Here is a 12,069-nt window from a genome sequence, read left to right on the forward strand (position 1 = left end):
TAGGTTCTGTGTTTACAGTTAGATAGATAGAGCTCTTTGTTGTCGCTTTAATGTATTGTCAATATGTACGGGGTGCGTAACATCTTATTTTTTGTCCCTTAATTGTTTCAGGAAAGTTCTTTTAAATTATATTCAAACCCATTTTTTTGCCAGAAGACACTTTTTCAGCATTTCCCTCCAGGAAGCTTCATTTGAAACCTTCCTAAGGTAATACGTATTTTCCATTACTGTGATGTGCTCTGTGTTTTGTATCGTTTTTTTTAAATAATAACTTTATGGCTTGTTAAAATGTTGCCTTAGCTGATTTTGAGTGTGTTTTTGAGGGCTAATGGTGGGCAAAACATACTGTCCCCTTTGTTTACGACAGGCACACGTTTCCTGTATTGCAATACACTGACCAACATTCAACCGAACAATTAAACAATTCCATTCTTTTTTCAAAATATGTAAATTCATCTTTTCTAAATGAGTCGTGTATGTATTTTTTTAAAGTTTTTTTGTACAGTGTTTTTTTATTAATTATAAATTAATGTATCGCACAGATTAAAATATAAACAGTAACACCATAGTCCAAGCGATTACATTCTAATAGAACTTGAAATAAAAATGCATTCTATTTAGTGACATCAAATGCTTTTGGACTTAATTCAAGTCTTCTTTATAGTCAGTGTGCTTCGTCAGAGGTCTGCTGCTGTGGCCATACCACTCCTTAGGTCTTGATGAGATGTTACTTGCTGGTTTGCTGCTGGCAGGTTTACTTACTTACGCACATAAAAAACACAGTGTTGAACATGAGCCAAAGTTTAAAAATAACCTGAAATATATGACCTCACTCATCTATCAATGAGCTGCTTGGCTTTTATCAGGAGGAATCGTGGCCAAATAGAAAGTCATATTGAGGTCAAATATGTGACCTTTACATGTAGATATAAATAGTGAATAATAACTTGTGAGACATCACGTTGAATAGTTTTATTTGAAGTAGACAAATATATTGTGTCAGTTGTGAGAAGTCACAGAGTCACTCCTAATATGAAACATTAACTACTGAAAATAAATTACATAAAATATCCATCCCTACTTGGCGTAATTGATGGATGAAAGATAGGAAGTAATAGTACTATTGACATAACTCTTCTTGCTATCATCACACTACGACGTCAGCTATGAGAAGTTGAGCAACATCCATGCTGCGGGTCAATTCTCCCGGGAAGCATTGTTATTCTGCTCAGGGTGACACTGGCATGAAAGTAGGGGCCCACTCAGAGGTTATCTCATGATATGGTTTGATGGAAGCCAAATGTCCATGGCTTGACATAGTACACTGCACTTTTTTGTATTGATTTGAGACACAAAATATTCAACTTCTTATGTACTTTTGACTTATACAACTCAGGGACACTTTTTTTTATTACTCTGAAGTGGAACTTTAAGGCTAAAAATGGATCTTAATGTATGTTGCTCAAGCCTCAGTTCCAAGTCGCGTATGTTGTGTTTATGTCTGTGCTGTTCCACAGTTGTTTATGCTCACTTCCCTGGTGAATCTCTGCCCCCACCATTTGAAAACAAACCTGACTGACATGTAGGTTGGCCCTTCCAACGGTTGCCCAACCTGTCTCCCGCCTCTTTCTGTCTCCTGTCTCATTGTGCTGCAGGGCACAACTGTTTTGCGTCAGGGTGATGAGGTACAGTAGATGAAGTGTCAACACAGATACAGTATTCTTTTTTAAAACAGAGATTTTCTTAAAAAAAAAAAAAAGTGACGCAAGGCGTACGTCACCACGCGTTCTGTCACTCGTGTGTTTTTTTACTTTTATGTTATTTCTATTTAAGTGCTTTGTGTGTACCACAGGGATTCAATGGGGTTGCTAGGTTCTGTGTACACTCACCAGACAATTCATTAGGTACATATGTGTCAACTGTAACAACAATTGTGCCTTGACAAAGATAATAATGCTCCGTTTTAATTCAAGCTGTCAGAGAGGTATTGATCTAACACTACATTCATAATACTGAGGTATTTTCATTATTATTCTAACAAAAATATTAGTAACCTCACACATTAGTCAGGTTTATTGTCAGGTATAGTCCACACATAATCTGGAATTTGTGTGGTGGGTTGATGCAACAATCAAAAAGTGAATAAAAAGATATAAATATAAAACATGTAAACATGACAGATGACTATATTGAGACATTTACAATTATACATGTTTAGAGCAGAGTAGTATTTAAGTGTGTAACATGAGCAGTACCAGTGATGATGTGTATTAATGAGCATGTAAATGCAGCACATGTAGTTTACTACAGTACATCATTTATTCAGGAATTTTGTCATATTTAGAATTGATAAGAACATCCTAGTGTTTTTTTTTATTTTACTTCCGCTCGTCCCAGAATCTTTATTTATTTATATATTTACTCTCTTGCTGTATAGGGAGTTTGACTTTGAGTTCATCAGGATGCTTTAGAATGTTGCAAAAGATCGAGCCAGCTTAAAATTGTCCAATAATACAAGCATAACTTGAATAATAATAACTTCAACTGTCATGCACAGTTATTTATTAATCCTTCAATACTTACTGTAGACCAGAAACCACCAACCTGTCATTACACCTAAATGCTTGTTTCATTCAGACATAAACTGGGGTCCCCAAACACGGACGGGGCCAAACCGGACTTCAGAAGCAATGATAAAAAAAGTCTGTCCTCCTTAAACAAGACAGTATGAATCAGTATGAATTCAGTGTCATGGTTTATGAGCGTAGATGTATCCAACTTCCAGCACTATTAAAGCTACTTTTGCAACAAGTTACGAAATAACAGCATTGCTTGCTTGTTTTAAAGACAAAATGTCACTTTAAACGTTACATTTGGAGTTAAAAGACCAGAGCCTAGGCGGAAAACTAACCAGCTAGCGAGCTGGGACTAATGAGGCAGTGACAACCGGGCAAAGTGTGTAAACAAAGATGCCACAAAAGTCGAAAGGTGAATGATCACACATGTGGGCATCAATATTTGTCAACTTAGCCAGTCGTACATTTAAACATTTACACTTCATCTGTGTCCTGGTTGGTGTGTGGGTTTTGTCCGGGTACTCCGGTTTCCTCCCACGTTCCAAAAAACATGTTAGGTTAATTGGTGACTCAAATTGTCCATAGGTATGAATGTGAGCGTGAATGGTTGTTTGTCTATATGTGCCCTGTGATTGGCTGATGACCACCTCTCATCCAAAGTCGGCTTAGATAGGCTCTAGCATACCCCCACGACCTTAGTGAGGATAAGTGGCATAGAAAATTAATGCATGGACTTCATCTAAGTGATAGCTTTTGGCCGATTTCACTCATGGATGCTCGGGATCGGTATTGGCAGCATAAAACCCTGATCGGAACATCCCTATATAGCAGTTATGTAAATGTGTTGTTTAATGCTGCTTCTTGCTTCTGTCCATTTGAAGGCTGCAGCCATGGTGTTGATCCTGGGTAGACGGATGAACAGGGAGGACACTGGCATCAGAGACTCACCAGCTGTCAAACGCAAGGTGCATTGAAAAGTCCATTTGTTTTATGTCTTCTGAGGAAAAGCTTTTTCCAAATCTTAACCAATAGTGTGTTTCCGCAGGTATTTGAGGTTGACTCCAAAATCTTAGCTTGCCAGGATGTCTTGGACTTCTGCTCTGGCTCGTCCCACTCCGAGGGTATCCTGCAGGTATTCAATGAGTTCCGCGACTGCCGCTTGTTTACAGACGTGGTCATCAGCGTTCAGGGCCGCGAGTTCCCCTGCCATCGCGCCGTGCTCTCCGCCTGCTCTTCCTACTTCAGAGCCATGTTCTGCAATGATCACAGAGAGAGCCGTGAGATGCTGGTGGAAATCAACGGCATTCTAGCCGAAGCCATGGACTCTTTCCTCACTTATGTTTACACCGGCCGCGCAAAGATCACCACGGAGAATGTCCAGTTCCTCTTCGAGACCTCCAGTCTCTTCCAGATCTCCACATTGCGTGACGCTTGTGCAAAGTTCCTGGAGGATCAGCTGGACCCATGCAACTGCCTCGGTATCCAGCGCTTTGCTGACGCTCATGCCCTCAAGCAGCTGGCCAGTCGCTGCCGCAGTTACGCTCTGGCCAACTTCTCTGATGTGGCTCAGCATGAGGAGTTCCTAGACCTATGCAGGGAAGAACTGGAGGAGTACATAGACAGTGACGAGCTGTCCGTCGGTAAGGAGGAGATGGTGTTTGAGGCGGTGATGCGATGGGTGTACAGCAGTGTGGAGCACAGGAAGCCCATGCTTAAAGCTCTGCTGCACCACGTGCGTCTTCCGCTTTTGCACCCCAATTACTTTGTCCAGACTGTGGAGGGCGACCAGCTCATTCAGAACGCTCCGGAGTGCTACCATCTTCTCCATGAGGCCAGGCGCTACCATGTACTTGGAAATGAGATGATGTCACCCAGAACCCGGCCACGCAGGTAATGTTTGCCTCTAATGTTTGCACCTATATTGCGGCCTTGATAAAGAAACAAAAGTTTGATTATAGAAATAAGCAGCGTGTCCTCCTGATTGGCTTTGTCAAATACATGCTCATAGAATGACTCCATGTGATCGTTCCTCTCCAGTTATGTCACATGTTACTAAATACATCAGTAGAGGGACTCCAGAAGACGAAATCGATGGCACGCTTGCTGAAACACTGCATTGCTAAGGATACATGGTGCTACTTAAATAGGACAACATTTTTTAAAAAGCAACTGTTGATTTGGCGCCTCGTTTTACAGCATTGGCATAACTCAAATTTATGACCCAAATATATGCAGTGTAGAGAAGAACAAAAATATAATTTAGAAAGGGCTGTGATGACCATCCTGAATGTTGTGAACTTCTGTTTCAATGCCAGTGTTGTTCTGAGCATAATAAGGCTTATAAGGAGATACAGTCGTGTGGATGTGGCTCCACTTTCCATAGTCAATGTCATGTTCTTGTTCTTGTTCTTGTTGAGACTGCCTTTTGCAACTGCAACATTTACAATCAATTCCAAACAATCAAGACAATATTACACCCATCCCCATTCAGAAATATTTGTTATGGTTATGTGCTCAGATGTCGATGTTGTTGAAAAGAAGTCGACATTCCTCTGCGTTGATAGAGGTCAGATAGAGGGAAGAAAACATGCTTCACGTTTGCATGGCCAGAGGTTACAACTTCAACTTAGTGCCCCTGGCAGTGTTGTTGTTGTTCTTGTGTATATGTGCGTGTGACAGAGCGACAGGGAGTGTTATTGTGCCAAGCATGTCTGCCAGCACATTGCTAAACAAGGAAGCAGGGCATGTTGATACACATACTCTGAGTGAAAAAAAAAGAAAATAACTCAATAATAACATGATGCAATGCACAACCACAAGGAAATGTTGAGTCTTGTACCTGCTGCCAATTCACCTCTGCTCCTTTCGACCATATGTTTGTTTTTTCATTTGAGTTTGTTTGATAGGACAAAGGCTGGGCGGCGCTGAGAAATGCCTCATTAATGAAATTCAAAACCAACACACGGTGGGCAGCTGTACAGCACACAGCAGCTGCTCCATTGAGTCAGATGACCTGCTGTAACGGCTCACTCGGGGCTGTGCAAGTGTTTTTAACTGATCAAATCTGTGTGCTGTGTATTTTAAGCGCTTTGTGTTAGTATCTAGGCCCATCTCTTCACAGCAGAAAGCCAAGTCGGCAGTTGGTCCCCCATTTTCATGCCGTTTGCCCAAGGGCATCAATCCTTGTAGTTGCCTGATTCTCTCCCTCTATTGTGCTCTCGGGAAGCATCCAGACAACATCACGTGAACAGACGTATTAAGACGAGCCACGCCTATGTTGGACTGTCTCATGTCTCGTGTACACTACATACATGCAAACCGCACATTCTCTCACATAAAGGGAGCATACTGCATTGAAATATGCTGGGACTGTGGGTTTCTGCCAACCAGTAATTTTGAGCTATGTGATCATGTGGAAATGTAGCCTTTATTCCCTGCATTTTCTTTTTGTTGCACATGAGCTTGATAGGAGCCCTTGAAACTGAACTTTGCCTGGAGATAAGTGAAGCTACTCTTGTAGGAGCGACAACGTTGTCTTCCTTGTCATAACAAATCCATCTAAATGCGGACATGTGCGTGTCTTATTGCTGTAGAAGAACAGAACGGATTCTTACATGTCTTCACGGAGGACAGCTGTATTAAAAAGAAGCAGGCTGTGCTACACATTGTGAAATAGCCCACTCATTACATGTTGCTGTATTTGATACTGTATATGGCGTCTATAATGTTGGAAAGGTGTATAAAGGTGTATAAAAAGTAGATAAAGTGGACAATAGCGCTTCTTGGAGCTACACACCAAATGTTTACAGTTTACTTTATTGTCGTGTTTACAGTAGGGTGTAATTAAGTCTAAATTCCAGCGCCACGGCTATATTTTGGGCAGCACTTCCACAGCGTGGACACAGACTGTTTGGCAGTCCATGGAAACATTACAAGAAGCGGTGCATAGACTGGAAGATCTAGAAAGCCTTTGATGATGTATAGCTGTCTGTAACAGTCCAGAACTCAATACAAAGATTGAGTATAATAATGAGTATAACAGGTCCCGTTTAAGGTCTATTAAGTTGTATTTCCACCAATGATGGAGAGGGAGCAGGTGAATCATTGTATCAATTGTTTGATGCTTATATGCTGGTTATTGTAATAAATACACAGTATCACTCACACAGCGTATTAATAACACAACAACACTGAGTCACCAAGGCATGGGATTCTCTTATACCCGCACCAATATGTTACGCGGGCTAAACTACTAATTTCTTCGGTGTATTGAAACAGTCTCTCTCTCTCTCTTCTAGGTCGACTGGCTACTCTGAGGTGATAGTGGTGGTCGGTGGTTGTGAAAGAGTGGGAGGCTTTAATCTGCCTTACACCGAGTGCTATGATCCAGTGACCGGCGAGTGGAAGTCACTTGCCAAACTGCCAGAGTTTACCAAGTCAGAATACGCTGTGTGCGCCCTCCGCAATGATATTCTGGTGTCAGGTAAGAGCCCCGCTTTGCTGGATCATCAACAAAATCTAAATGGTATGAATATGATTGTCACAATGAAATGTACATAATAATTCATATGCAGTACTATGAGGTATTCACTTGGAATCTGTGTGTGCGGGGCCTTCCAAATGATGGCCACGATGACTTTCTGTCTTGGGTTATTTTTACTGTTGCAGCACACTAGAATTGAAGGAAAATATGACGGAAACATCTGGATGCACTCCCCAGACTTCCCTTATTGGCCTGCTATATTTTGTAGTCGTCAGTCCATTGGGGCCTTTATCTTTCCCATTAGTTTGTAACTTATAGGGTGTATTTTTATATTATGTTTTGATATATTTGCTATTTGATGCAGTTTAATTTTCCGTGACTGTTTGGAAACTAGCCTGAGCCAAAAATGGTGTAAGCCTTCTTTGGTGACAAACACACCTAAATTAGCATGACATCATTTACTGTAACTTTTCAGCCAAACTCGCAATGTTTTTGTTCTTCTCAATGTTTTTTACACGATGACCTTGGAAGCCATTTTTTTTTCTCCAAGGATATACCATATTGTAAAAGTGTGTTCAAAGATAGGTCATGCTCAAACATGCCCAGCATATGCTGTAAACGTGCTGGACAAAAAAAACAGCAGCACCAACACCGACAGTTGAAAGATGTAAAGAAGAAGGTGAAAAGTGAGTTCTTTCCTTTAGCCCTTGTGTTTATGCTCTCTTTTTTTTAATATGAGCTCAGTGCCAAGTCCTCACATGTGCACCGTCTATCTACCCCCAAGACTCCGCCTGGAAAAGTCAACACATCCCTCCCCTTTCTCTTCATCTCACAGACACACATTCACTGACCCATTTTTATAACCACTCTTATTATTGTACTTTGTCTACCCTCCACTACACTGCCTATGTGCCTCCGCTCTGTAACTGGAGTAAATAATATGGTAGGGTTGCTTCTAGTTCATTCTGCACAGCTGCAGTAAGCTCTGGTCTAATATAGCAAGTGTTTATCCAGAACCAGTCATGCTTTCTCTCCCAGGACACCCAACTCTTGACAGTCACTGCAACACCTCAAACCATGCACTGTACTTTGTCAAGACTTTATCAAACGTAACCACATATGCACATTTGAATACCACAGTTGTGTAGCTCATACGTTACGGATACAGTATCTCACAAAATAGATTACAGCCCTCACCTCTGAGCAGCTTTTTTAAATTATAGTATATCTGCTCAAAGGACAATTATATAGAAATGGAAGTTGGATATGCTAGTAAAAAAAAAATTGCCAACCCACAGCCGTTATTGTCTAGATACTCATTCAAGTCAAGGAAATTGTTTCTTGGCGACAGTCAAGTGTGAGAGTGGTATTATTAAGGGTGGAGATGCATGGGTGCTCCTGGTCGGGTGGAGCTGCGGTTCATTGAGGAAAGCATGGATTCTAACATGAACTGTGACATTCTGAAGAAGATCATGATCCCATCACTTGGGGGACTTGCTTTGCAGAGGAAGCCAAAGGTGAAGGTGATGGAGAGGTCAATTATGTCAATTATGTACACTGTATGTATGTCTGTAAGCTGTACACTGACGACTCTATAATACAATATAAAGGTTGCTGAAATGGGAAGACTGTACTCACTGTATGTCTTCAGGCAGCAAGAATTCTTTGCATTCATAACATTCTATTAACCATTATTAACATGTGCAGAAATGGTGTCCATTATAAATGCCACACAAATGGCAGAGCCTCTTCTTTGTTATTGCCTGAGGTCATCTCCAGGTGAACTGGATGAATCATGTTTTTAATGAAAACATGCACCATGTCCGCCCTTTTTAAGATTACAAGGCTACTTTTGAAGTCCCCTGTCTGACTTGTTTTCAAAATTGTTGAAATTCAGTCTTGGTCTTTAGTGACACAGCAGCTATATAAGCATGGATGCATGCTGTCATTTACTACTAGTAGTGTCTTAAAATCAACCTTTTAGCCACGTCAAACAAGCTCATTTCTTAAAATAACACTGACAGACAAAGGGTTTGTTTTTAAATGTGATCCGCGGTTAGAAAAACAGTTGTGTGTTTGAGGATGAGGGGCTTTTTCAAGGGTATGTTAGACTCACGTGGTGATTTACTGCCAAATACTGTTATTCTGTAACTTTTTACAGTACGTTTTTCATATATTTGACCTTTCTTTGCACCTTTTAAACTGTTTAGATAAGGAGGAAAACGTTTGATAAGATACTCACGAGGGAATTTTTTACTTCTAACTTGTTTCAGATGAAATAGCAAATCTTGGCTGCTTTTCAAATAATGCTAAAATAAATGTTCTTAAATGATCTTGTACAGGTGGTCGCATCAACAGCAGGGATGTGTGGATGTATAACTCCCAACTCAACCTGTGGATCAGAGTGGCTTCTTTAAACAAAGGACGCTGGAGACATAAGATGGGCGTCCTGCTGGGCAAAGTGAGTGACTTTTTAAACATGCTTGTGGTATAAATACAAAGTGTGGATCAAGCGCCCGTCAAGGAGTGCCTGCGTTTACATTTATAATGAACTTTAAGACTAACTTGTTTGGAATTTACTAGAATGCTTTACAGAGCTTTTAGTCTACTTTTAAGTCCCAGTCACACCTCCAAGAGTCAAATATAAGTACTCCAAATGCTCCCTCAACCTCCAGACACGTAGGAATTTGGTTTTAAACATAGTGTACCATTCTCTCCCTACCTGATTGACACTAATGATCAAGTCACTGTTCTAGAGTGGCAGATAGGAAGTCAGTCTAAATTCCAGTCACCTGTGTCAATAGCCACCTTTCTGCTTATCAGTCATGTTGGACCATAAGGGCAACTTGTCACGAGGAGCAACAATATCCATTGTTTAAAGGTACACACAATATCTTTTCTTCCTCCATCAAAAACTCAGAGTCACAAAAATGCCACCGTTAGCAATATTTACCTGGTATATGACAAATCCAGCTTAAGTTGGCCAACCTGCCAGCAAGGTGTGTATGTTGACCCTTGAATACACCTGTGTGCTTAGCCGCAGGTACACATTTTGCCGGTTTCAGTTTCCACTGCACGTAGCTTAACATGCACCTCCCAAAAAAATCCTTGAGCTGTGGCGACGCTGACCTTTTAAGTGCGACCTTTAATTGGTCAGTGTGAAGTACATTATTTCCCCATTCAGAGGTGGACACCCCATCGCCGCAAACACCTTCTCCTTTTGAGTTCTTAGCTTGTCACTGTTGTCATGAATTGAATAATTCCAGCAGCAATAACATTACTCTTATCTATTTACTTGCTCGTCACAGGAAGCAAACTAAACAGTCATCGAGAAGATCTGGGTTTGAATCTGTATGTGTATCTCCGTGTGGAGTTTGCATGCTCTCCCCATGCGTCACCTGTACTCGGAATGAATCCGATTGACTTGAAATTTCTCATACAAGTCCAAAATGCCTCTGGCTTGTAGACATTTACCATAGCGTGAAAACAAAGATACGTTTAAAGGCCACCCCCTCATCCAGTAACTGACTTCTCACGCAAATCCAGCATCTTGCAGTGAAATCCTTTTTGACTGAAATATGCGTACACGTGATGAGATGCCTAATGTCTCTGCCTCTACTGGCTGGGCTATTTACAGTCTCCCAATGCAAGGCCAGGTGGACGTTCCTGTTTTAGGTTACCGGATGTTTCTTGGATCTGTGCCCATCACTTATGCCTGTAGGTAGCAAAGTAGCTCTCATCATGTGTATGCTCTGCTGTGTTTGCATACATACAATACGTGTAATGCAATACATCCAATATGCAGCAGAGTAAGTTATGATTGTTATGCATAATCTACTTTATTGAAATTACTATTGAGATAGTTGTTGTAATGTCCTGAACTGGATAGATGTAAACAACAAGATAAATTAAAACATTACTGACTACTTGCATTGCATTAGCATGTGCAACTCAAAAGAGGTTGTAATTATCTGACAAAGAGAATGTTTAAAAAAGACAAAAAAGATGCCTGGATATATACACATGTTTTGTGTTTGCGTGCTTATGTTTTTTTTGTCCTGAAGAATGTTCACACGCTTGTTTACTGCATACACCATTTTAGAGGGCTTTGTTCATTGAAAAGCATGGCTTTCATTTTGGGTGTTTTTTTGGTAAACATTTAGGTCACAAGCAGGTTGTTGTTGTAAAAGTCAGTACATAACAAAGAAAGTTGTTCTACCATGGTGCGTCATTAATGTACATTTGTGTGTTAAAAAGCTGAGCATGCTCTGTATACACACACTCCACAGTGACGCTACAGTAATACAGCTTTAGTGCTTGCACACATGGATAGATATTATTCCTGGAAAGACACATTCCTTTTACTCCCAGGGGAGGAGGTTCATGTCTCTTGACTACTTCCTATGTCTGCCACACATGTGTGCTTTTTGCTTCACTTTTATGCCCTTTTCCGTGTCGGTTTCTGCTTTTTGGTGAAAAGATTTTGCTCCTTTAACAATTTATGCAAAATATATTTTACATATATATTCCCATCCTTGTCTACTAATTTCCTCATAATTTCCTCATTTATGAGATGCAGCGCAAACTAGAACTCGAAGAAGGCTGTGTGTTAAACTTATGTACACCCTATGGGGTGGCCTAATTTTTTTCACATGACTGTGAATTTGTTTGTGTAAGCCAACTCTTCAACTCCTGAGCTGCTGCACACAAAAGGGAGAAAATTCAGCAAAACCTAAACTCCACTATGTTGCCTGTGCTAATAAACTAAACTAAACTAAACTAAATGGTGGTGGTTATTAAATACAAAAGTTTTACCTGATAAGTGTGATTGACACACGAAGCTTAATGCACTCTATAAATCACCCATTGTAACTTTTTAGGATGTTTAGCTGAATCACCACCAAATTTGGAATACACCTTTCGGGGACTGACAAGGACACATCTGTGAAATTTCAGCAAGATAGGTTGAACAGTATGTCTGCCATCATGCAAAATGCCTTTTCAGGGGCA

At 40.6% G+C, this 12,069-nt stretch overlaps 1 protein-coding gene across 1 annotated transcript in view; it reads left to right on the forward strand.

Moving 5' to 3' along the window:
• klhl24a (kelch-like family member 24a) overlaps positions 1–12,069 on the forward strand; it is a 19,270-nt gene continuing 7,201 nt past the window's right edge. Inside the window, exons 1-5 of the mRNA XM_058066397.1 lie at positions 1–207; positions 3,458–3,541; positions 3,622–4,466; positions 6,875–7,059; positions 9,402–9,520. Coding sequence (XP_057922380.1) covers positions 3,467–3,541; positions 3,622–4,466; positions 6,875–7,059; positions 9,402–9,520 — 1,224 coding nt within the window. The 5' untranslated portion in view covers positions 1–207; positions 3,458–3,466. The remainder of the gene's footprint in view (positions 208–3,457; positions 3,542–3,621; positions 4,467–6,874; positions 7,060–9,401; positions 9,521–12,069) is intronic.

This window comes from Doryrhamphus excisus, chromosome 3, assembly GCF_030265055.1.
Source record: "Doryrhamphus excisus isolate RoL2022-K1 chromosome 3, RoL_Dexc_1.0, whole genome shotgun sequence".
In the NCBI taxonomy this organism is placed as follows: Eukaryota; Metazoa; Chordata; class Actinopteri; order Syngnathiformes; family Syngnathidae; genus Doryrhamphus; species Doryrhamphus excisus.